At 46.1% G+C, this 26,416-nt stretch overlaps 1 protein-coding gene across 2 annotated transcripts in view; it reads right to left on the bottom strand.

The window, feature by feature from the left end:
* TGFBRAP1 (transforming growth factor beta receptor associated protein 1) overlaps positions 1-26,416 on the bottom strand; it is a 65,894-nt gene that overhangs the window by 23,115 nt on the left and 16,363 nt on the right. For both annotated transcript variants that reach the window (XM_087863235.1, XM_045771622.2), the window contains exons 2-4: positions 17,815-18,515; positions 8,449-8,643; positions 6,005-6,159 (exon numbers count right to left, since the gene is read on the bottom strand). In XM_087863235.1, the coding sequence (XP_087719361.1) occupies positions 6,005-6,159; positions 8,449-8,643; positions 17,815-18,502 (1,038 nt within the window). In that variant the 5' untranslated portion in view covers positions 18,503-18,515. The remainder of the gene's footprint in view (positions 1-6,004; positions 6,160-8,448; positions 8,644-17,814; positions 18,516-26,416) is intronic.

Here is a 26,416-nt window from a genome sequence, read left to right as displayed (position 1 = left end):
TGGTGCAGGCCGGCGGGAGCAGGGGCCAGAGAAGAGGGCCTAGGAAACTCAGCATGCATAAGGAAACCTACCCAAAGCACAGGTCCAAACTCTTGCAAAGGTTACACTAAGAGATAGGAACACATAGCTGTTTAGGAAGAAAAATGATGTTCTAAGGGCAAAAGCCCCCTTGCTCTTCGATTGTTTTTTCTTTACACACATGCATGTATTTTTTTCTCCCATATTTTTTAAGATTTGTAATGGAAGTGATGCATTCATATAACTCAAATTTCCAAACATTCAGAGGGATTTAATGAAGAGTCTCCCTCCCACACAGCGCCCCACACCAGCAGTGCTCCAGAAGTAATCGATGCTATGAATTTCTTGGGCGGCTGCAGAAATATGTGATGTATTTATAAGCCAACTCTTGCCCCCACTTTAGTAGCATTATACCCCTGCCTGCACTCTCTACATTTTTAACTCAGCGTCTTTGAGAGATCCTTCTGCCTCGACACACAAAGTCCTTGGCTTTCCTTCCTGGCTGTGCGGCGTCCTGACAGCCTGCTAGGCCACAGCGCATTCAACCGCTCCTCCACCAGCAGCATCTGGGGCTTTGGATTTCTTTTTAAACAACCAATTTGATCGTGAAGCGTCTTCTCCATTGGTTGTTTTGCATTTTTGTGCTTAGACCCATAGAATACCCCTCTAGGAGCAGAACTGTACCCTGTAACTTGGAGAGAGATTCTCGATTCGTCCTCCCGCAGGCAATTTACATTCTTAGAAGCGGTATCTGCAGGTGTCCACTTCCCCACACCCTCAACAGAGTATCCTCAAACCCTCTGATCTTTATCAATCTGAATGGAGAATAACTTAGTGAACTTTCAATTTGCACATCTCTGTATGAGTGAGACAAAATATCTTCTCATACATCTGTAAGACAGGTGATTTCACTTTCTATGAAATATCTGTTCAATTCATTTTTCTCCTGGGCTATTCATTTTTTTCTTATTTATTCGAAGGAGGCCCTGACATTTTAGAGAAATCAGCCTACCTTCTGTGCCTTAAACTGAAAGTCCTTTTTTGCTACTTCTGTTTTTAATTTATTTCTAGTAGGTTCTGCCATGTAGAATGTGTCTGTGAGTGTACGTGTGTAAATCTATTAAAATTTTAATAATCACTTTAACATGTCTCAAAACCAAGGTATCAGGGAAGAGAGTGGCAATGCAGTCTTTTTAAAACTTTTTAAAACTAAAAACAGAACACTTAGTTCATAGCAGTTCACAACAGCCAAAGGGTAGAAGCGACCCAGGGTCCATCAGTGGATGGATGGATAAACAAATGTGGTATACCCACACAACGGAATGTACTGTTCAGCCTTAACGAGGAAGGACACTCTGACATACAGCGCTGTACTATGGATGAGCCCTGACGACATTATGCAAAGTAAAGGAAGCCATGGAACAAAAGGACAAAACCCGCATGATTCCACTTACACTGGAATAGTCAAAATCATTGACAAGGTATGACGCTGATATGGGGAGGGGGCTGGGGAGTTAGTGTTTAATGAGGACAGAGTTTCAGTTTTGCAAGATGACAACGAAGCTCTAGAAATGCATGGTGGTGACGGTTGACCAACAATGTGAACGCGCTCGCTGCCACTGAACTGCAGACTTAAAATGGTTAGGATGGTAAATTTTATGTTAATGTGTATTTTACCCCAAGTCAAACAGACAAAACAATCGGGGTAACAACCAAGAACTTGCTGCCAACATTTCCAACAGCTGAAGTGACTCAGCACGCCCACAGATCCAAACGTGGGAGCCGCGGGGGACACACCACCAACGACAGGAACTGGGTGGCGTTAGAAACTGGGGGGAGAAGCGGAGAGAGGAAAAGGGGGCTGTGAGGCCACAAAAGCCAGAGTTCCCAAGCCACTATCAGGAACCACCGGAAAGCCTGGCAGACCATTTACAGACGGGGAAGGGGACTTTGCTGGCTCCAATTTGCTAGTTAAGTGGCAACAATGAGAAACTGAGCTTGAAAGACCAGGAAAAACTCCTTTGGGCATTCAAGGCAAAAGACCAAGTCACTAGAAGGGCAAGGAATTCAGATTGTCATCCAATATTTGTCAACACTTGGTGGCAAAACATCATGGTGGAACTTTAAGTTTCTCATTGAAAGATAATGTGAGTCAAAGACGTTATAACTGCAGAGGAACTGTTATCAACATGCAGGGACAGTGTTCCCATACGCCCACGCTGGGACATCTGCCGGAGGATCGATCGCTGCCGAAAACCAGAGGACTGGAGAGTCAGCAGCATGAATGTGCCGCTGAGCGTTCAGTACGCATCTGCCCTGAACAAAGAAGGATAAATACAAGAGAGACAGGAGATGGCTGCACGCGTGCAAACAGTAGAGACAATGTGACCATCAAAAACCGGGGGCCCGTGGGGAGATGACAAAGAGGTAGACTATGCTTGCGGACATGCTGGGGATAAAGGGATGTGCCTTTCACACTGATGCGGGGTCGGCGGGGGGGCGGGGAAGGAAGGGGAGGTGCTAAGACCTCACCAGCTAATTCTAAATGCTGCTCAAAGTGGGGAATGAACAGACAACAGAAGCTCCCCCCAGCAAGAAAAAGAGAAAACCAAAGGGCTTCTATAAACTTAATACCATTAGGATAACCATTAGAACAAAAATTGCAAGCTTCACGCAAAAAGAAGACCGGGGGTGGGGGGGGGAGACAGGTGAGGGAGGAGAGACTCCTTTGAATGAACTTTGTTTTGTTGATTTGACTTCTGAATTATATAAATATTTTACGTAATCATAAAACAAAATTAAACTCCAAAGAGCGATCCCTAGAAAATACAAGTCAAATGAAACAAAGGACCCTAACTACATATATGAGAGACGTGGTGGCAGGTCTGCACAGGGGACGCTCCCCAGTGGCTCAGGCATACAGTCGCCTGATGGCACAGCCCGTGAGACTTCCCGGGAGGACAGAGAACGCCAGGACGCAGCACTCACAGGACAACTGGGAAATGTGAACACTGATGGGACTCTGTTCTTTGAAGGACTCTGGGAGGGCTATGGGGAGTTTCGCAGACCGCACTGTGGTTACATTTAAAAGGGGACATCTTGCCTTTTAAAGATACATACTCAAATAGCTTTCGGTGAAATAGAAAAAACACCCCACAGGTATCGGAGTTCAAGCTTAAATATGAGTACTATCCAAAGTACACGACACAAATCAGGAGAACTTTCTGACACGAGCCTTTGTTAATGCAGGAGGTCTCCTTACTGCCACTTTCTTTACAACATCTTACACCTCAATATAATGGAAGCCCAGTTGTCTTAAAGATCTAAACTCTCTGGCCCTTTGGGAGATCTGGAAGCACTAGTCTTTTAATCCCAGTCCCCGAATTAAACTTCTTGATAAATCTCTCCCTAGTTCAGAAGTCAGTGACACAAAACTGACACTTGCTTTAAATGAAGGGGGGGGCAGTGACAAGCCTGTCCACTGGACTGTGATCCCTCTTCCTCTCCTTTTCTGGCTTCTCTAAGCCCAGGGTCCAGCACTGGGTCGCAAGCACCCGAAAGTTAAAATAAGTAACGTACGTCATCATCTCAAGAGTCACATCTCATCCTCAAAAACACATACACGTTCTCTAAACCTTTTTCTGTCAATGTTATTTTTCCCTTCCGGGTCTGTTTTTAACACAAACCTTCTGCTCTGCAATCCATTACGCACTGGCTCTGCCTGAAGCGCAGGGGGTTTCCACCCAGGCAGGACCAGGGTGCCAAGGGACAGAAAGAGGGCAGAGTCTGCCTAGGAACTCGGGAGGGCAGAGCCTGAACTGAGGTGCAAACTGAGTTGCACTTGAGTGTTGACACACGAACTGCAGAAACACGGGGCGGGGGGGGGGGTTCTGCCTGGGGGGACGCGGAGGACCCAGGGAAGAGGGGTAGGCGAGGTACGGAAAGCATGCTGTCGAGTCTGGAAGCACAGCCCAGTAAAGGGGCCCAGCAAAAATCACAAGTCAGGAAAGGGGGAGGGCGGAGAGGTCTGTGAAAGCACAGGGCACTGGCCGCTAGCAGGGGGCAAGCATGCGGGAGGACACACCGCTTCGCGGGCCCGGCACCGACGCAACTGGACAGGCATCCATGTGCAAAGCCGGCTCAGCTGTCCGGCCTTCCCGTCTTCGGACAGTGGCGCTGGTTATTGCTAAATTGTCTGAGGACGCTGAGCAAAGGAGTCCATCTTCAGAAAGAACATTTCCACAGTGGCATGGAGGATGGACTGCACACACACACACACACACACACACACACACACACACACGCGGAGGTTGTTAAAATAATCACTCAGGCAAAATCGAAGGGTCTGCGCACAAGCAACAGCAATGGGCACTGGGAATGAGGGCTGGATTCAAGATCATTCTGAGGGTCTATTTCCAGGTCTGGATGTAGGAGTTTGCAGCGCCTGGGAGAGGGCAGGGAGCATGCGAGAAAGGGAAAGCCTCCAACTGAGATATCTAGATGACAGTGAGACGACGTCTGGGCAAGGTGACAACTCCCGTGACCCAATACTGACTGCAGAGCGCTACTTGGCGAAAGGAGAGGCGAAGATCAGACAAGGAATACTGGGTGCTTCCGTAAGAAACTGTTGCACACTTAGACATGTACGGTGTGCGTGCAAGGAGAGGGCACCCCAGCGTGTGGCTCACCCAGACATCCAACGTGTCCACAGGAGGCAGCTCATGGGGCGGAGAGCAAGCAGGGCAAGGACAGGCCTCAGACCGCACAGAAGGCCTGGCTACCCCACCTGGACGTGACCCACCGGCTGCAGGGGAAGTGTGCTCAGCGCAGCACAGCTCCTGAACAGCTCTTCTGTTTGCCTCTGCTGCCCCCTGCTGAACGCTAACAGATCAGTCTCACTTTAAAAAATCAGGAACAAAGAGGAACCGTTTATCAATCTTTAAACACAGAGAAGACACCCTCTTCACATGTGGTGAGCACAGCATCAGGTCCGCAGATGAATCCCTATGTTGTACACCCGAAACTAGCCTAACATCGTGTGTCAACTACACTCAAAAAAAATTACAAAACAAGATGCCCACTTTCATATCCATAATCACACATCACACGTCCGGTCTTCTTTCACTTGGCAACATAAAGCAACTGAGGCCAGAAGGCATGACTTCATTCTACAACAGCCACCGAGCTGTGTGGAAACCTGACTGATCGGCAACCATCAGGGGGTCACGACTAAGTCACGGAAGTTCTCATGATCGGTTTCGATATGCAGTGAAGCACACACCCCCACAGGATGTCTCATTACTCTCAAATACACAGAGTAACGTGAACTAACCTAACAAGCGATCACGCAGCGATTTTTAGGGAACCTGATTTCCTTGGACATAAGAATAACTTGTGACTCTTGGATCAGTTTTATTTATCACCCCAACTAGAGTAAAGTTGGCGTCTCAAATGCATTAAGCTTTTTCCTCTGGAAATTAATTAGATGGATTCCTGCAGTCTTAGGCCGTTTATCAGTATGGCTAACAAAGCTTTTCCCATAGATACTAGAAGTCTGAACTTTTAACATCCAACCCCATCCCAACAAATACAAATTCTAAATTAGGAGACAAATTAAGCTGATATTGTTACTCTGTTGGTTTATCGGAACTATGCCCCTGACTCCTCTCCGAAGGCCCAGTGAAGAAGAGAGTTGATGAGAAATATCACTTGGTATACATATCAGACCCAGGAATCAAGCCAGAGGTTCACAGTCTGGCTTGGCCTCGGCTGGCAGTGAGACCTCAGTCCAGCTGTCCTGGACTGTTCTGCAACCTGCCTCCGTCTCCACATGATGTGGATGGGCTGAGGAAACGAAACAACAAATACAAAAGCAATCTGCAAGATTGAGGCGCACAGGGAGGGCCGACACATGCTAGTGAAATCTGAATGTTTTCTAGCTGGTGGCTTGGCGTCACGCTTTCTTGTAACCAACTTAATTACAAACCTGAAATTTTTCTTTTGGAATATTCCTCCGGGCTCCTTTTGCTAAAACCAAAGCCTCTTCCACTCTATGGCTTGCTAGAAGATCCTGTATTTGTTTTTCCAGGGGTAACGGAACCAAGACGTAAACTCCTTTACTTGTAGCGACAATCACTCTTCCTGGGAAAAAATTCAACAGTGTTGGAAAGAGAAAGAACATATTGCACAGACACACGCTGCTTCCCCGAAACGGGCCTGTCATCCGATCTGATGGCTGACTTCATCGTAATTCTCCCAACACAAAATTCCTACAGAAATTATAAATTACTATGCTTTTCTTTTCTTCTTCCCATATTGTCAACTGTCAGAAAAAGGGTGGGCACTAATACCACATTTCCAAAGTACAAAATATGCTTTTTTTGCTATTTGTTTGAAAGTGCTGATGAATTTAAAATCAGTTGAGTAGAGGGGCACCCGGTTAAGCATCCGACTTCAGCTCAGGTCATGAGCCCAGGGTCCTGGGATCGAGGGTCCACGGCCCTCCCGTGTCAGGCTCCACCCTCAGCGGGGATTCTGCTTCTCCCTCTCCCACTCCCCCTGCGCATGCTCTCTCTGTCTCTCTCTCAAATAAACAAATAAAATCTTAAAATAAAGTAAAATCATCTGAGTAGATACATAACATATAGTCCAAAGAAGTTATAGAGATCAAGTATGGCCAACGATCTACAAGAATTAGGATATACTTCCTATAAAATTTTTCTAAGAATTCTTTTCTTTCCATGTTAGTTTCTAAGAAACTAAGATTCTAATACTACATTCTGAACCACAAGATATTTCCTACTCACTTACCATCCAAATACCCAAGTCTCAGCCTGACCTTATTCATTCCCCCACAGCCCTGTGGGTTCACCCGACCCGTGGCCAACGCCGTCACCCTCGGAGTACTGTAAGACCCTGTGCAGACAGGCCACAGAACCGGAGCTGCGGTCCAACACGTGCTCCTGCTACGGAGCTTTGAGTTCTGCCCCTTCTGAACACACTCTGTAAGCAAACTACCACCCTCTCGCAGGAAGCAATGGATGATCTTTCCTGCCTGTCTGAAGGACGACTCAATGTCAGCAAAGCCTTCCCGGCTCCTCCGCTCTTCTCTCCTGGAAACCTATCGTTCCACGCCAGCCCCACCGTCTGATGTCATGGAAGGCCTCATCTTTCCTTGCCTGGACATCTTCCCGCTCTGCTCTCTTGTCCAGATTATCTGCCTTCTGTATCACAAGCAAAGTCATTTTTCTGAGATGCTGTGTCTTCTCTGCATGGGTGTCCCTTTTCCTGGGAAGCCTCTCCTTGTTTGCACCTGGGGGGGGTTTACATCAGCAGCCTCGATGTGCCCATGGCCCCATGCCCACCTCTACCACTCCTCTGCAGCACCGTGATATCGTTAGGGGACATGCTCTTCTGATGTGTGTGTTGGGGCCCCCGAGTGGAATGTGACACACTTAATGTGGGGGCCGAGAATCTTAGTGAGTTTATATCCCTCGCATTTAGAACCGGAAGGGCAACGTATGGTGAGCTGAAATCCTTAAATGGCAAATGTATGTATAAATCTAGATCAGTTCCTGGTTTGAAGAAAATATCATAAAAGACCTTCTTAGGACAACTAGGGAAATGTGAACACAGCCAGGATACTAGAGTTCATTTTCTAAGGGGTGAAAGGGCTTTGTGGTTATATAGGAAAATGCTCTAACTCCTAGGAGATGAGTGCTGAAGTGTTTCGGATTAAATGTCATGATGTCTTTTACTTACTTTTGAATGGCTCGGCAAAATGTTTACAAGTGTTGAGTCTAGGTGAATGGTATATGGTGCTTCACTTTGTTTTTCTTTCGATTTTTCAGTACATTTGAAAACGTTCATAATAAAATTCAGGAAAAGTAAAAGAAGTCCCTTGCTGGGCTCACTGCTGCACACAAGGGGAGGTCCCTCCTGACGGCCCTGATCTGCTGCAGTCTCTTCTCAGGCTGGCCTGACACATGACATGCTACAGTCACCCTGAATTGCTCACACGGCCTGAAGCCCAGGGCTCCCTCTTGCACACACCTGCAGACACCTTTCTCTCTACCTGAGGTTCTTTCACACCAAATTTGATTGGCTCACTCCACTCATCCTTAAAGGTTTGGCTCAAATACCATCTCCTTCAGGAAGCCCTCCCTGATATTTCCAGGAAACATTCCTGCTCTCTCAGTTGGCTTTGGTTCATGCCTATTAAGCTCTTCAACTGCTGCTATCTGTCCAAATGTCTATCTCCCCGTGACCTTTGGAGCCCCAGAGCTTGTAGACTGCATTACCATCCCCTGTGTAGCTTCGAAATTTAGCATGAGGTCCAGCTCCAAATGGACTCTTAATAACATTTACGGAAGAAACATCACAAATGGGTTGATAACTAAATTTCATTAAGATTTCTGTGCAAAGTAGTACCTTCAAAATCCTGTAGAATGTGTCCTTCCTTAAAGGGCAGGGTCTGCTTTTGCTGCTGGTCCAACATGCTGTGCACTGTGATGAATTCATCATCGAGCGCTATGACATACGGGAAGCAAATGGCCGCCCCGATCACATTCTCCGACCAGTGCACAGGGGCTCGCTGAGATATGCCAGCAACTGTGGCAAACATGCCTGTGAAAACAGGAAGAGTCAGGTGGGCCTCCGAAGAACTGTGGCATTTTTCCTTTCTGTAGATGTGTCTGGATGCAAAATACCATCCCCTCCTTCCTTATATTTCAAGATCAGAAAGATAATATAATACGCCACAGGTGTGAAGAAGCCTATGTGACTTTATTAAGAGAGAACTACCTTGCCCTGGATGTGTACCTTTCATTTACTTCCAATTAAAAATGAGCTTAAAAAAAAAAGGCTACATGTACCCACCCAAAGGTTTATAAAGCACATGTCCTCACCTGTGTGGAAAAAGTTACTTCCCAGCAGCTTACGCAGCTTTGCAAGCTCTCTCTCACATCCAATCCTCCAACTGGTTAGCGTCTCTAAGTTACGGCCATTCCTTGTTGAATGAATATTGAATACATTCCCTCAAACATTTACTGAGCTCCTACTATGTGCCAGGCACTGCACAAGACATCCTATCAGGCACTGTCCCTGCTCAGAGCTGAAGTCCAATATTGGACACACACACCCTCTAATGTAGGGACAGAACCAATTCTGCACTTCAAGACATACTGCTGTTGAGTGTCCATCAGTAACTTCCATAGCAAATGACAGCTTAACTGTCTTGTGCATAAACTACCAAACTAGCCATTTCCCAGTAAGCTACATATAGTCCACAGATACTGGGGTTTACCAAAATTAATACATTTGCAAAGTCAAGTCAATCCATTGTAACTTAGCGTTCAAACCAGGTGACGTAAAACACCTTTAAAAACAGCGTGTTGTCACCTGCAAACCATCAGCTGCTATTGCAACGGCCGGTTTCCGCTGTACAGGCTGGAGAACCGGGAGAGGAGACACAGAGATACGCAAAGAATTTCAAGATTCAAACAAGGGCAACTATCTCAACCACATCATATGAGCAGAATTCCTAAACCTGTGAAACCAACCACCCACCTAAATTTTCTGTAGTTACAAAGACTAAAATATACTGCAGTTAATCTATTACAAACATAGGTCTTTTCCTCTACGTTAGGCTGTTCCTGAAACTGGGCATCACGTGGGACCTCACGCATGCGTACACACACCCTGCTTTTACCTAACACACGCCAGGCCCTCCCTGAAGAACAACACTGTGCTCAGAGCACCATCAGGCCCAGTTAACACTTCACATGCAGGTTCTCGGCACGTGGGAGCAACAACTGGAACCGAGGGGTGCTGTAGGGGAGGTGGCCAGGTGGATGGGCTAGATGGGTGATGGGCATTAAGGAGGGCACTTGTGATGAGCACTGGGTGTTATAGGCAACTGATGAATCACTGAATCTACTCTTGAAACCAAACTACACTATATGTTAGCTAACCTGAATTAAAAAAAAAAAGAGATGATGGAACAATAAGCCTAGAGAGTGTGTGTGTGTGTGTGTGTGTCCCTCTACTACGGAGTCACAACTGCCTAATGTAAACCATTCTGATCTTCAGTATTTCCCTTTGGCCCTTCAACGTCTCCAAACTCAATACAGAAAGAGAGGCTATAAATTAGTAACTCACAAAAGACAAAATGCAAATGGCTAATAAATTCACAAAGAGATTCCATATTCGTCAATAGCCAAGGCCACAAATTTAAATGAAAACCAGTAAAAACACAACTTTTACCCACCAGCTCGGCCAAAGGCTATAGACCGAAAATACGGAGTACTGGTACAGCATGAGGAGACACCTTCTGGAGAATGATTTGGGAAGCAGCTACCAAAACTGAATATACACTCACCCGCTTTGATTGATTCTACTTTTAAATCTATTGCCAACTGGTAAGTACAAGGGTGGTCTCCACGATATTTTTCCTAACAGCGTAAAACTGAGTAGATACGTTAAAGATGACATGGCTGTGGGTGAGTGCACCACGATCAGACAAGAAGGCCCCTCTGTTAAATGAGCACAGACGAAAAGAACTACAAGTTAGTGTGTTGAGCAGTGGTTTCAGGTCACGGAACATTCGCTGTGGGGAGCACGGAGGTCGCTACCAAGACACGGACGACAGATTCAAGGGCTCACGGGGGGTGAAGTGGTTAAGGGAAACACGTAAATAATGACCACATGAGAGATAAAGACCGGGCACAGAAAGGTGTCAAACACTTTCCAAGAACGGATGGAGTGAGGATGGAGGTCAAGTCCAGACGGAGCTAGGTGACCAGACCCCAGCCCGCACAGGGAAGGGGACGCGTGCAGGGGGCAGCAGAAGGGAGGGCGCATGTCCCCGGGACAGGGCAAACCCTGTCCGAAGGCCAAGTTGGCACTGGAATGGGCAGCACTGGCTCTAGTCAGGCTGAAGAGTGTGGCCTGCACTTGTTACAGACCACAGGGGCTTCCGAAGGCCAGCCTGGCAGAAGTGTGACTGCTGTGTGCAAGGAGCCACACAGGGGAGGGCCAGACGGCTGCCTGCGACCAAGGAGGAGGCCTTGGCCAGGCCAGGGTTGGGGCACAAAAGAGGGACGGTCACTTCCAGGGGTGAATTGGGGAACCTGGCCGCTGACTCAGTGGGAGCAAGAGAGAAAGTGAGTCAAGGGCTACCGTGGGGGTGTCAGCCTCAGGACTGAACAGCACTGCACTGAGTCTGAAACGAAAGAGGGATTAGGATGCAGGGCTGGTCGGGAGACAGTGTTTGCACTTCCCGGAACTAGAGGACACAGACTTCTGGGAGAGGGAAGCCTGGAGTTCCAGGGCTTTCTCAGGGGTGGGAGTAGCATGCTTCCTGAAGGAGGACACCATGCTTCCACAGAGCCCACCAAAAGCCACAGAGAGGACAGGATGACCCGAGAGGAACCGTCTCTGCAGGGTGTAACCGAGGACTGCTCCTGAGGCTGGTGGGGGCTTTTTGTTCTCATCTCTTCGCAAAGCAGGTAAGAAGTCAATGAAAACTCGCAGAACTCCACCACGATGACTCAGAGCTGGAAGGCAGGATGAAACAATGAGGGCAGTCTGGTTCTGCCGCCGAGCTTGGACAGCGCATGGGACCGAAGGCCCTGGGTTTGGCATTGCCAGTGTTCTACCAGAACACAGAGGACATAATTACCATCTGAACTAGCCTACCAACTGCACTGCCCAAGTATTCCGACAGCATTAAAAACTGCTGGAGAGAAACCAAGGCGTAAAGCTTTGGGAAGCATTAAGAATCTGGAATGAGGACTGAGCTTTGGAGGAGGAAATTCGGTTAGCACTATCTTAACTTTTCTGTGCGTTTAGAGCCAGCCAGCCGAAAAGAACCTAAAGGCATGGTCTCCTGCACACCACTCCCCTGGGCACTTGGCAATCGTAAACAGTAAGCCTGAGGACGCCCAAATTTCGGGTCAAATAAGCACGTATAGCACAATCTCCCGGGAACATGGACAGTAAGACGCTGTCCGGCCTCCTCCTGGAATTAAATCCGGGTGACTGCATTTACCCACATAAGGCTGGGTATCACCCGGCCCAGGAGGTATGCAGTGCAGAGGCCCTGACATGAGTGTTCTCATAATGAAATGGGCAGAAGTCAGAGGTCAAGGGGCGCCTGGGTGGCACAGCGGTTAAGCGTCTGCCTTCGGCTCAGGGTGTGATCCCAGCGTTATGGGATCGAGCCCCGCATCAGGCTCCTCCGTTATGAGCCTGCTTCTTCCTCTCCCACTCCCCCTGCTTGTGTTCCCTCTCTCGCTGGCTGTCTCTATCTCTGTCAAACAAATAAATAAAATCTTTAAAAAAATAAATAAATAAAAATAAAAAAAATAAAGTCACAAGACTCAATCACGTTCTGAAAATTTCAATAAAGTATTGCTGAGAATAGGAAAATCTAAGTTAAGGCAAAAAGCTAAGAGTGGTTTCTCATGACACGGGAGTGAGTGCATATAATCTTTAGGGAGAAACAAGCAAAATGAAAATTTATAGCTTTCATATGCTTAAAGGTGCATTTGCATTCATTATAGTAATTTATTTGAACCTAATTCTTTTTTTGGTAAAGATTTTATTTATTTATTTGGGGGGGGAGAGAGAGAGCATGAGTAGGGGGAGGGATAGGGGCAGAGCAGAACCAGACTCCCTGCTGAGTGACATGGGGAGGGGGCTCAATCCCAGGACCCCCGGATCAGGACCTGAGCTGAAGGTGGATGCTTACCGGACTGAGCCACCCAGGGGCCCATTCTTGAACTTAATTCTGGAGCCATGTAATCAAGTGGTGATTACTATGTTGCATGCAGAACCTGTATATAGGAAACGTATAAGAGAGCTTACAAGTGATATTGGAGTCAAATGCTTTCCCTAGAAAGCCTTTATAACTGAAACAGTAAGGTATTGGCTCAGAAGCAGCCACACACGCTGACGGAACAGAAGAGAAAATCCAGAGATAGACCAATGGCAGAAGGGAATTCGGTGTGCATTAAAGGCAGCTGCCTACATCAGTGACCTCAGGTGGGCTCTGCAGTCGGTTGGTTGGGATAACGGACAGTCACAGAGAAAAGGATAAAACTGAATCCGCTCCTGGGGCACCTGGGTGGTGCAGTGGTTAAGCGTCTGCCTTCGGCTCAGGGCGTGATCCCGGCGTTCCGGGATCTGCTGGGAGCCTGCTTCTTCCTCTCCCACTCCCCCTGCTTGTGTTCCCTCTCTCACTGGCTGTCTCTCTCTGTCAAATAAATAAATAAAATCTTAAAAAAAAACAAAAAACAAAAAACTGAATCCGTTCCTTACACTCTGCACTATAAAAAATGAAACCATAAAAGTACTAGCAGAAAACATGGGTAAGTTTGTCTATAACCGGAGAGAGGGAAATGTCCCTAATTATGACTTGAAATCAGTGCATTGGTGGGTCAGTGGTAGAATTCTCACCTAATTATGACTCAAAATCAAGATGCAATAAAGTAAAAAGGTTAATACATTTGATTATATAGGAGTGTTGAAGAAAAGCTTTTGCACGGTAAAGACGGGAAACAAATATTTGAAACCTACGCCAGGCGACAAGTTGGTATCTCGAACGCATAAAGAGCACTAAAAGAAATGGCAAGAGAAAAGAACAGATAATCCCCATCAGAAGAAAGGCAGTGGCCCCTAAATGTATGAAAAAAATTTCACTCTTGGGGCGCCTGTGTGACGTACTCGGTTAAGCATCCGACTCTTGGTTTTGGCTCAGGTCATGACCTAGGGGTCGTGAGATCAAGCCCCGTGTTGGGCTCCAAGGAGTGTGCTTAAAACTCTCTCTCCCTCTGCCCCTCCCCCCACCCCCGAAATAAATAAATCTTTTCTTAAAAAGTTCATTCTTGCTCATCACAGGAGAAGTGCAATTAACTATGCTAAAATACCACTTCTCATGTACAGGACCGGGGACAACACGGAAGGAAGGTTGACAACATACCCTACTCTGTTGGCAACGCTGAGGGGAAACAGGCATTGTCATATGTTGCTTGGGAGAACAGAAAATGTACAAACTTTATCGAAGGAATATGGCAATACCTAGCAAAACTCACATGCATTTGTACTTTGACTCAACAATCCCACCTATAAAAGGCTTTTCCATAGATATACCAGGAGAATACAAAAAAAGTAGTCCCTAGTAAAACCATAAAACTGGAAAAAACCCACATGTCCCCAGTAGGGGCCTGATTAGAAAAACCCATACTAGCTCCACACGACGGAGTAGCATGCAGCTATGAAATGAGCGGTAGCTCTGGATTATATTACAAAGGGGTCTCCGTAATACATTGCTAAGTTAAAAAAAAAAAAAGAGCTGAGAAAGAGATGCAAATACTTTCATATTTATTTGTATTTTTTATTAAAAAATGAAAGGATAAACCATAAAAATACCATAAACATAAAGGCTGCCTAAGGGGGAAGAAGAGAAGAAGTGAAGACGACAGGCTATCAGCTCTTTGAGTATACCTGGCTATAGCCCACCTGACTTGGAACCTTGTACATATTTACAGAGTAAAAATATACAATAAAAGAAAGCCAATTCCTAAAAATCAAAAGTAAAATAAGACAAATTAACTATATATCCAGGTGGTGGCATAACCAAACAGAGGAGGACTCTTCCAAGTGACTTTAAAAATGTGACCATCCATTCCTGATGGGTTTACGTGCATCCTACACTGAAGACAAAAAGAACCATAAACACTCAAACTGTCTTCAGTCATTACACGGCGGAAACAGTGGTGTCAGTATTGTTCTGTGTACTGTGCGGTTTGTCAAAGGAACAATTACGTCAGGCAGTGGTTTACTAAGACGCTCGGTGTGGTTGAAAGCAGACAGGAACATAGAGACGGATGAGGTCAATGCCCTACAGCCGTGAATTGGTTCTATCCGTATGGTCTCACAATGGGTTTTACCTTTACAGAAAGGCGTCCTTCTCAACTCTGTCCACTGAAGTGGCTTGAACACAATGGGCAACAAACAGCTCTAGCACCCAGCCCGTGGTCTGTAAACATCAGGGTCCTTGGAGAAATGGCTGAAACCCGATCTAGGGCAGGAAATGCACAAAATGAACCTGGATCACCTTCCACATGAGAAGGCAAGGGAGCCATCCGAGTTTGAGGGTCATGTGAAGGGGGCTTGGCAGTCAACCTAGACAACCCCATCCAAGCACAAGTAGATGGAAACGCACCATATGTGTCTGAATCCATGATGCATCATGATATTTTTTTTAAAAGTCGCTTCTGGAAGACAGAAGGGATCACCTTACTGAGAACCTTTTCATTCTGCCTTTCTTACACAATGTACCTGGGGGGCAACTAAATACAGTAAGTTTCTCTTCACTGAAGCAGTCCAGTTAATGTAAGAAGGAGGAAGGGACAGAAACAGAACGCTGCCATCTGGCAGTCCCCCATGATTTAAAGGCTCTATGCATCACTCATCAATAGCTACTGACATCACAGAGGGAGAAAAAGAAATTGCACAACCCTGATGGAAGTCCTCCACCGCCGATGAGGAAGTCTTAAGCAAAAAACAAAACAAAACAAACAAAACACCCCACACTTGAATCTGACAAAACCTGGCACCCTAATTACCAGGTGGCGGGAAACGCAAAGGTCAACCTGACATAGTAAAAATATAAGGGGATAAAAATCATCAAAATTCAGGCTGTGGGATGCTCTAAGTAGTGATCCAACCTCTTCAACAAAAAGTTAAGGAAAAATAAAAAGAGGAGAAGGAATCTTAAGAGAACTTACAGACGCAGAGAAGCCTAACAGATCAATCGACTGCAATGCACATGTCTCACGTGGGATCTGACTCAAACTGAAAAATAAACACACGTACCCTTAAACATAAATTTACACAGATCTCTCTGTGGATGTGTGCTGACAGGAGAAATATGGCATGCCTTGATATCTGATGACATTGAGGAATGACGTTACACTGTATTAGGGTATGTGGGACTCCCGGGTGGTTCAGTCAACCAACCGCCCTCAGCATCTGCCTTCAGCTCAGATCGTGATCCCAGGGTCCTGGGATCAGGCTCCTGGCTCAGCAGGCAGCCTGCTTCTCCTTCTCCCTCTGCCTGCTTCTCCTCCTGCCTGTGTGCGCACTCTCCCTCTGACAAATAAATAAAATCTATAGAAAAAATTTTCTTTTTTTAGGTATGCAATGGTATTGTGCTTTTCGTTCCTCTTTTCTTTCTTTTTTAAGGAACTTAGAACTACATAATGGACAGTTTCTAGGAGAAGTGCTATGATGCCCGTGATTGCAGGTAATCAAGTCAGGGAAACAGCTAGGTGTATAAATCAAGCACTTGGCAAGGAATTCGTAATAGCCGGAGCTGAGTGATGGGTACATTTGAGTTCATTATAATATTCTCTTAAATCTATATATGTTTTCCATAATACAAATTTTTCATTAAAATTGGGAATTTTTGCTAAAGAAAAAGGTGGTTGGGTAAAGAATTTTTTTCCAAAAAGTAAAAATCTGAGCTATCGAGCCATGAAGAGACATGAAGGAACCGTAAATGCATATTACTACGTGAAAGACGTCAACGTGAAAAGGTAACGTACTGTATGATTTCAACTACATGACACTCTGGAAAGATCAGCGATTGCCAGAGACTGAGGGTGTAGGGGAAGAACAGGTGGAGCACAGAGAATTTTGAAGGCAGTGAGCATACTCTCTATGGTACCATAATGATGGATACGCATCGTTATACATTTGTCCAAACTCACAGAACGTACAACTGCGAGAGTGAACGCTGATGTAAACTATAGACTTTGGGTGATTATAACCTATCACTGTAGATACATCCATTATCATAAATGTACCACTCTGCTGGGGGGATGCGGATAGTGCAGGAGGACGTTCGTGTTTGGGGGCAGTGGGTATATGGGAACTCTGTACTTTCTGCTCAATTGTGCTATGAACCCAAAGGGCTCAAAAAAATAAAACGGATTTAAAAAGTAAAAATCAGTCAGTGCACACTAACCAGAGTTCACGCCCTCAACTTTTGTTATCACCAGAAAATCCGTACCCCTGCTCTGAGATGAGATGCCTACACAGAGACTACGGTTCACGAGCCCAGGTGGTGAGGTGGACTCACCCTCCCCAGCACCCGCTGCGTGTCACAGACACACACGCACCCGAAAACGAGCCATCCGCGGCTGAAAAGAAAGTACAAGTCACCCATGCCGTGAACAGCTCTGAGCCTCAATTTCGAGCAGGCAGCACAGGGAACTCGCAAGGCCATGTGACAGAGCCAAAGCCCTTTCAGGGGGCTAGCGACAGGACCCCGTGGTGGGATGAAACTGCGGTCAGTCAAATAACGGACTGAAGTCTCCGTGCCTGAAAATCTGTCTAAGTGAGCTCCACTCCTTTTCATAACAAAGAGTAAAAACAGTCAACTGACAAACCCAGCCACGTGAGAAAATCTTATAAGGAAGTCTAACAGAGGAATTTCCTCCCCAGAGCCATGGGAAGGCTCCTCGTTAGCACAGAATAAAGCTGGCTCACTTTACCACCGGCCTATCTGTGTTCCATTAACCCCACATTCACCGCACAACCTAAGGGAACGTTAGCAAACGCTGGCTCTGCATCTGTTTACATCTTGCCACACACCCTCGGCGTTGGCGAATACGCTTCACCAGTATCTACTTCCACAGCTAAGTTCTCCCTCCCGGATCTGGGCAAGGGCTCACGGAGGTAAGGCCAAAGGAATGGACAGGTGGGGGGTGGAGGTTGGCGGCGGCTCACCCAGTCCTCCGGGACCTGCCAGGAGGAACTCCTGTCTCCCGATCCTCTTGACAATGGGGCGCTTCTCCTCACTGCAGTAAGGAAACAGGTCCTGGGAGAAGCCCGTGTTGTAGTTCAGGATGATGTACTGCGTGGTCAGAGCCAGGCACAGGAAGTGGCCGTCCACGGCCACGGCCAGGGGCTGCTCCGGCGTGGACACCTCCCTGACGATCTGAACCCGGTCCTCGTACACCAGGAACAGCTGGATGGTCCTGCGCTTGACCGAGATGATGCAGACTTCCACGCAGAACGGGTCTCCGTTCACAGGGTTCTCGTTCAAGGCCAGCGCCGCGGCCCCTTTGATGCGCGCCCCCGAGGGCACGGGCTCCAGGCTCATCATGTTGACCAGGGTGATGGAGTTGTCACAGAGCACCAGCAGCCTGTTGAGGGCCGAGGCCGCTCGCAGCTCGTTCACTGGCTTCCGGAAGCCCAGGTGTCGGTGCAGCTGCTTTGTGGCGGAGAAGGTGGCCGTCCCGGTGGGCAGCGCCCGCTCCTCCAACAGGAAGTGGTAGACGACGCAGTCACCGGTGCCCACGTAGAGGTTCTTCCCGCAGCACTCCACGCACTCTATGTGCACCCGCTCCTTGTCGCCTGCCAGCAGCTCCCACTCCACGGCAGAGACCAACGTGAAGGCCTTGGTGCTCATCATGTCTGCTGGTGACCTGCGGGGAGGGGGACAGGAACGTCAACTCAGGGTAGCGAACAACGAGCGAACCATGTCGGGTCGCAATGAATACACCTGATTCCTCAGTTACGATCTCAGTGAAAGGAAACCGTTGGACACTGTTAAGAAACAGTACTGGGGAGAAAAGCTCTCCCTCTGGGTCTCCTTCCACCAGGCAAATGGGAGACCCCAGCAGGACAGCACATGCGTGGGCTTTAAGGCCATCCTGCCCGTGCTCAACAGAGCCGAGACTGACACAGAGTTTCCTCCTGTTGTTCTTGGGAGATGTAGCTGGAAGCAGAAGACAACCACACATCCACCCAGAGACAAGCTAGCAGAAACGTTTTGGAGAAAGGCAAACACGATCCTCACTGATCTTCCCCTGAGCTTCTCTGGCCACTTGACTGAGCGTCTAAGCGAACAGCGGGACGCAACTGCCTCAGGTGCTTACATCTTGCCCCTCAGATCCTGTCAGAAACACTGAGGTAGGGGCCACACCTAGAACGCTGTGTTCTTCCCAGCACCCTATTCGGCGCTCCGAGGAAATGCGGTCATGCAGAGTGGTGAAGACGTGCTTCAAATCTCTACGTCTGTCAGGGGAGGACGTATCGAGTGGACCTGGGAGAAGGCCACTGACATGTCAGTGAATGGATGGCTCCCGCTGGAAGACCGACTGCCCCAGTGTCTGAGAGGACTCTGGTTTCACACACCACAAAGTTAGAGGCAGCAGAAATGAGCAAGATGGCCTTTCCCTGATGTCTCAGCCCGCAGGAAGGCAACTCACACAGGCTCCCCGATCCACTCAAGCAGGAGGGGAGAAATGTTCCTCCAAAAAGGTCCACGGAAGGCTGATGGAAGTTAGGGGAAGCCAGCTGGACTTTTCCAGCACTTCGAGCTGTCCAGAAGTAGGGTCGCCTCAAGAGAGGCTAAATTCCTTAATCCTTTGAGGCATTCTAGCCAAGGCGGGAAGAACTCTTGGAAATATTCAAGAAAGAATGTAGAGTGCTATCATTTCTTACATACCCTGATATCTCTTGGGGCAGCAACAGCTACACAAGGAGGACTCCAGTCTCCTTCCCTGAGTCACTGAAATCCCCAGGAAGGAAGGTATCTCAGGTGTGGGGATGAGGTATTTCAACTGGACACCATCAGAGTTCCTTTCTGTCACTTACTGGCTATGTGACCTGGGGAAAGTCACTCGGCTTCTCCGTGCCTCAGTTCCTCATTTGTAAAATGAACGTAATAATGGTACCTGCTTCATAACGAGACTTTGAGGATTAAATACGTCAGCTCAAGTAAAATACTTAATATCTGGCACATAGCAAGTACCCGATAAAAGTGTTTGAGCTAATCTTCGATACATCCCCCTCAAAGCCCCAGCCTACTTTCGGTCTCTACTTCCCAAGCCGGGTACCGAGAGATGAAATAATGCTGTCTTCAGCCCTTAGCTATGTCACCTGTGTCCACCTTGCTGACACTGAAGGACAGACTGAAATATAAGCCAGACAAGCGCTCACACACAGCCTCCTCCGCCCCAGGCACTGTCACACTTACTTACATGAGGTGTCCTCACAGAGACTATGGAAGAGAGGCAAGAAAGTGGGGTGTGAGGCTCAGAAGGCATCACAGAAACGAATCCTGTCCATCTATCTGGGGCCGTGGGAACTCGAAGGGTCCCGGGGAAAGCTCAGGGTTGGGGGAAAAGTAAGCTTCAGTGTCTTGACACCAGTCGTTTTTTAAACACTACCATCTATTTGTCATGACCGAACAGAACCACAAAACCCAAACTGGATATATATTTTCTCCATTTAAATGCCAAAGACTAAAACACAGGTATTGAAAATGTAGGCTGTGAGACATCCTAAGTCTGTGAAAGCAAAGTATTATGCAATACTTCTGCCTTCACTAATTGATCAATAAAGGCTGTCTTTTAGAATCACATGATGGAATGACTCTGCTATTGGAAGTGTGAACTGTACCCTTCCCTTCGCAGAAGGAACAGAGACACAGGCTTCTGGCACTCATAAGTAAACTCCTATTTAACTCTTGGAAGGTGTGGTGTCTTCGCATCGCACAAGAGATAAACTAGACACGTTTGTGGTGAAGAATACATGCAAACACCTCATATTTAGTCTAAGGGCCGGGTGGACAGAAAAGGAGGGAGCGGGGAGCTAGAGCTGGAAGAGAAGCATCTGGCTAAGTTTTATAGTATAAGTATTTAAGAAGAAATGCAATACTGTTTCACTATGTGGTAACTACAACTACTCAACTCTTGCTGAAGTTCCCTACTACAGGCCTTTAAAAAAAAATTAAATGTGGTTTATAAGAAGCAGAAGGAGACCGATGTCAGCATCATGGTGGCTAAGATGTTCCTCCTTCTTATCCCTTTTTCTACAATAAACTAGACATCCACCCACAGACCAAAGCCCCATGCTGGGTGCTGGGATGGGCTGCGCAACCGGCGGAGCCACCAAACCGCCACCAACCCTGCCCAGACCCCTGCCGCTGTGGCTGGGGAAAACCCCGCAGAACGCCGACCCGCGTGGCTACGCACACAAGAGACAGAACATGCAGAAGTCCAGTCTTCCCAAGGGAAGCTTCCAGCGTACCACTGGAGCAAACAAAACACAAAAAACAAAACAATCTGAGTTTGGCCGCAGCAGAGGTGGCCTTAAGAGAAAGCTTCCCAGGGCCAGGCCCACAAGACAACACTGCAGGGCACTGGTCCGGCACTCTGGGGCAGCCTCTGCCACGGGGAGGCAGGGGTGCGGGAGTGCTGGCGACCCCAGCGGTGTGGGATGCAACTGCAGACTTCCACTGCTCTCCAGCAAGACCCAGGACTGAGGCTGGATGTCCACACCTGGGGGAAGGAAGGAGACTGGGAGAGAGGTGAGTAAGAATTTCAAAGGGCATTAGGGGGACGGTGTGCAGCAGAAAGCCTGTGGCAGCACCATACCCGGGGAATCTCACCAGTGTGTCTCCAGGCACCCCCAATGCCTGAGTACTAGCCCCACACCTCCTCCCACCGAATAGCAGCTCCTGTGTGCGCTCCCAAGTGCAGCATAGAGACAGCTCAGGAGACAGAGAGCTGCTCATACAACAGGCCCAGGTCTGTGGGCCAGGGAGAAACCACAAAAGAGCCACAGCGCCACGTTCAGGAAAACAAAGGAGAGGTTTCCAGTAGCCAGACTGGTGATGGGTAGTAAGGAGGGCACGTATTGCATGGTGCACTGGGTGTTATACGCAACTAATAAATCATCGAACCTTGCATCAGAAACCAGGGATGTACTGTATGGTGACTAACATAATGTAATAAAAAAACATTAAAAAAATAAAAATAAAATATCAAAGCGCAAAAAAATTAAATTAAATTAAATTAAATTAAAGCAGAAAAAAAAAAAAGAACCCGAGAAGACATAAAAGCTTAGGAATCCCGCCACAAGAGGGAGCAAAGGAGCAGCGTGGGCGCAACCATGCAGACAGGGCGAAAACCCACATCCCACCACCATAGCACAGAACACCCCATCTCAAGGCAACTCGCTCGGACTTAAGGAGCTGTCCGCTACCGCAAATGTGAACGTAGCGACGCAAAACTACAAGGAACGTGACAAACCAAGAAAACGTGCCATCCCAAAGAGAGTAGGAACTCCCCCAAAACTGAGTTCAAAGGTATGAAATTTGTGATCTAGCTGATAAAAAATTCAGAGTAGCTGCTCTGAAGAAACTGTGAGCTACAAGAAAACTCAGCCAATTCAACGAAGCCTTGAAAAAAAATACATGATCAAAACGAGATTTTTACCAAAGAGAAATAAGAAAAAAAAGAACCCAACAAATTCCGAGGCTGAAGAACTCAAGGAGTAAAATGAAAAATGCAATACAGCATCTGCAGTAAAGCGTCCGGAGGACGGAATAAGTGGTGAAAGGATGGGGATTTTGAAACAACCCAGTTTGGGAGGACAAAGAGAAGAGAATGAAGAGTGGAGAAAGCCAAAGCGATCAATAGGGTTCCATCAAAAGAACAAATGCTGGAACGTCTGGAGTTTCAGAAGGAGAGAGAAAAGGGGACAGAAAATTATTTAAAGAAATAATAGCTGAGAGTTTCCCAAACCTAGGGAGAGAACTGGACATCCCAAGTTCACAAAGCTAACAGTTCACCCTATTATCTCAATGCAAAAAAGACACGTTATAATGAAACTGTCAGAAATCAAGGATAAAGAAAGAATTCTAAAAGCAGCCAAAGGGAAAAGAAAAAAACACTGTAACCTTCAAAGGAACCCCATTAAGCTATCCAGGGATTTTGCATTTTTCCCTCAAAGGCCAGGAGAGTCTTTCCACTGAGGAATGGATAAAGGTGTGTGGTGTAGTTCCATCCATGTTGATGCAAATGTTGCGTAATCATCCTTTCTGATGGCTGAGTACTATTCCATTGAGATTATGCTAAGTGAAATAAGTCAAGCAGAGAAAGACACTTATCATATGGTCTCACTTATATTAGTTATACTACATTAGGAGAAGGAAGGGAAAAATGAAGGAGGGTAAACAGGGGGAGATGAACCGTGAGAGACTATGGATTCGGGGAAACAAACTGAGAGTTTTTGAGGGGAGGGGGGTAGGGGGATGGGATAGCCTGGTGAAGGCACCTATTGTAATGAGCACTGGGTGTTACATGCAAACAAGGAATCATGGAACACTACATCAAAAGCTAATGATGTACTGTATGGTGACTAACATATTGTAATAAAAAAAATTGGTAGAGGGCTAGATATGATCCATGTGCCATAGTACAGAGTAACTGACCATCTCCTATACTTATTTGATTACAGAAATAATTTTCACCCAAATCTCAGTTAATAACCTACATGCTTTAAAATAGGCAAGTTAAAATAATCAATCGTGGGGTGCCTGGCTAGCCCAGTCAGTGGAGCATGTGACTCTAGATGGTGAGGTCGTGAGTTTGAGCCCCACATTGGGTTTAGAGGTTTTTTGTTTTGGTTTTTTTTTTAAGATTTTATTTTTTATGTAAATAAATAAAATGATAAATCAAAAAAAAGGTGTGGTGTATATATACAATGGACTATTATTCAGCCATGAGAAAGAAAGAAATGCTGCCATTTGCGACAACATGGACGGGTCTGGAGGGCATTATGCCAGCGAGATAAGTCAGACAGAGGAAGACAAACACTGCACGATCTCACTCATATGTGGTATCTTAAAAAGCCAAACTCATAAAAATAGAGTTCAATGGTGCTTAGCGGAGGTTGGGGAGGTGGGGGGGGAACTGGGGAAATGTTGTCTAGGGCACCAACTTGGAACTAGGGGATAAATGCGCAGCCTCCCGATTATCAGCAATGTATTATAAACTTCACAGTCGCTAAAACAGAATCACACGGGGTAATTAAAAGCTAACAAAATAACATTCTGGTACTTAAAAATGGTTTATTCCTTTAAGCAGCAGGGAAATGTTCTCCACGATCTAATTCATAGGCTAAACTCACTTAGAGACAATATGAATCATAAAAAGATAAACTGTAGGCCATGCCTCTCTGTATTATCATTAAGTCCAACTGCGTAGGGTCTGAAGTCGGAGAGGTTTTAACATGGTAATAAAATTGAAAATTTCTCCACGTCGTACAATTTAGACTCTATTATGTAATCTCAAACTGATCTGAAAATTAGACTAACTTTTTGACGGAACGTCACCTTAAAAGCATGGTTATCATTTGAAAGAGCAACATTTTAACATTTTTCTCAAAACTGCAAAATACAGACCTAGTGAGGGAAAGAGACGGAAACATATTAGCACACTCACAGACAACAGTTTAAATAAGGATAACATTACATACGCAACAAGCACTTCTAAGCGTGCAACAAAAGAAAGGCACCGTTCCATTTCCCAAGAGTATCCCAATCTCATTAAGGAAAAAGGACCAGAAAAAAAAGCAAGTACCAGTGTAAAACAGTACGTGCTAAGGACCAAGTTAAAACATTAGTAATGACTTGCCACCCCCTTGGGCGCCTCCACACCCCCGCTGGTGACATCGGAGTCTAAGTGAGCGTCTCTGAAATGCTAACGGAAAATACGCGTTTCCTTTTGCGGGAGTACACAGAAACATTATCTTTTAGTTCACGCCTGTAGCCACTGTGAAAGGGTCTTGCTGCTTTGATATCTGCCCTCAGATTCTTTATGTTTCTTAAACCTCACCTCAAAAAACGACAATTCCATTCTTTCTGCTACACACCGAGCTGGGCAGCAGCAATTCTGAGGTTAGCCATGAGCTTCTAAAGATGTTCTTCCGTGTTCTTGACTTAAGATCCGTTACACCAGTTATAGAAGGTTCTAGAGGCCCAGGAGAGCTGACGTGGATGAGTTTATAAGCAATGCAAGAGCACCAGCTTTATTGTTTTTGTGGACACTGTCTGTCCCAGAAAGCAAGCACCATGTCCACACGGCTCTCCTAACAAGATCTACCAAACAATGAGGAATCAGAGAATACCAAGTTTAAATAATAAATCCTCTGGAGAATAAAAAAAAAGAGGGGCACATGTCCCACTTCGTTTTATAAAGCCAGTATAAAATGTAACTTTACTATCCAAACCTGATAAGGATATAGGAAAAAAGAAAATCCTAATCATTCTTACTTATAAAATCAACAGGCAGAAGTATTAAATATTAGCACACTGAACACAGACACACAGAATGAAGAAGTTGGCATGTGAAATTGGCTTAAGGTAATAAAATCTGTTCGTTTAATTCACCACATTTACAAAATAAAAGAGAAAAAGCATAAAACAAGGAACAAGACTATTACCATCTGTTATGGGTGGATTATATCCCCCAAATACGCTAAAGTCCTAATTCCCACTACTTGTGAATAGGACCTTATGGGGAAACAGGGTCACTGAAGATGACCAAGTGAAGATGAGGTCATTGGGGTGAGCCCCGATCCAATATGACAGGTGTCACTATAAAACGGGAAATTTGAATAAAAGACAGACACACATAGCGGAAAGTCGTGAAAACACAGGGAGGTGGCCAAGGAATGCCTGAGGCTACCGGAAGGCTGGCCAGGAGGCCTACAAGGAGTCCCTCACAGCCCTCAGGAGTGAACTCTGCCGACACCCTGACCTCAGACTTCTACCCTCCAGAACTGTGAGGCAATACGCTTATGCTGCGTATTTATTTAAGTTTATGTTGTTGAAGCCGCCCAGTTTATGGTACTTTGCTATGGAAGCCCCAGCACACTAATGTACCATCTCTACTCAACACTGTACTGGGAGTTTCTGCCAGTTAAGGGGCACTTATAAAAACCTGAAAACAAAGACAGTTATAAAAACCTGAAAACAAAAACAAAAACAGATGCTACTACTGTTTACATGGAAACTCACAAATAACCTATTAGAATTACTAAAATTTTAGAAATACTGTTTAATTTAAAAAATCAACATATCAAAGTAATCTGCATTTCCATCCACAATTAAACACTTTAATCTTTAAAAAAAAAGATATAATAGTATTAAAAAATTAAGTATGACGGAATTATGGAGAAAAACATACAATCTTATCGTCCAACATTAAGAAACACTAAATTATAACCCCAGCTGACTTTCCTGCCAAAATTGACAAGCTGGTTTTAAAACTGAAACGGCAATAAAGTACCTACATCATCAAAACAACCTTAAAAATGAAGAAGAAACCTGAACGACTTACATTAACTGATTTCAGAAACTGCTATAAAATTGCAGAAGTTAAGGTATCAGGAAAGACAAACAGATCAATGGAATTTCGGAATAGAATAACCCATGGGACAGAAGATCAAGTCCGTATGAGAAATAAACTGAGGGCCTCAGAGGGGAGGGGGGTGGGGGAATGGGATAGACCGCTGATGGGTAGTAAGGAGG

This window comes from Ursus americanus, chromosome 7 (assembly GCF_024610735.1).
Source record: "Ursus americanus isolate L20-20 chromosome 7, mUrsAme1.1.p, whole genome shotgun sequence".
Lineage (NCBI taxonomy): Eukaryota > Metazoa > Chordata > Mammalia > Carnivora > Ursidae > Ursus > Ursus americanus.
Note: the sequence above shows the minus strand (reverse complement) of the source record. Positions and strands in the feature narration are given on the sequence as shown.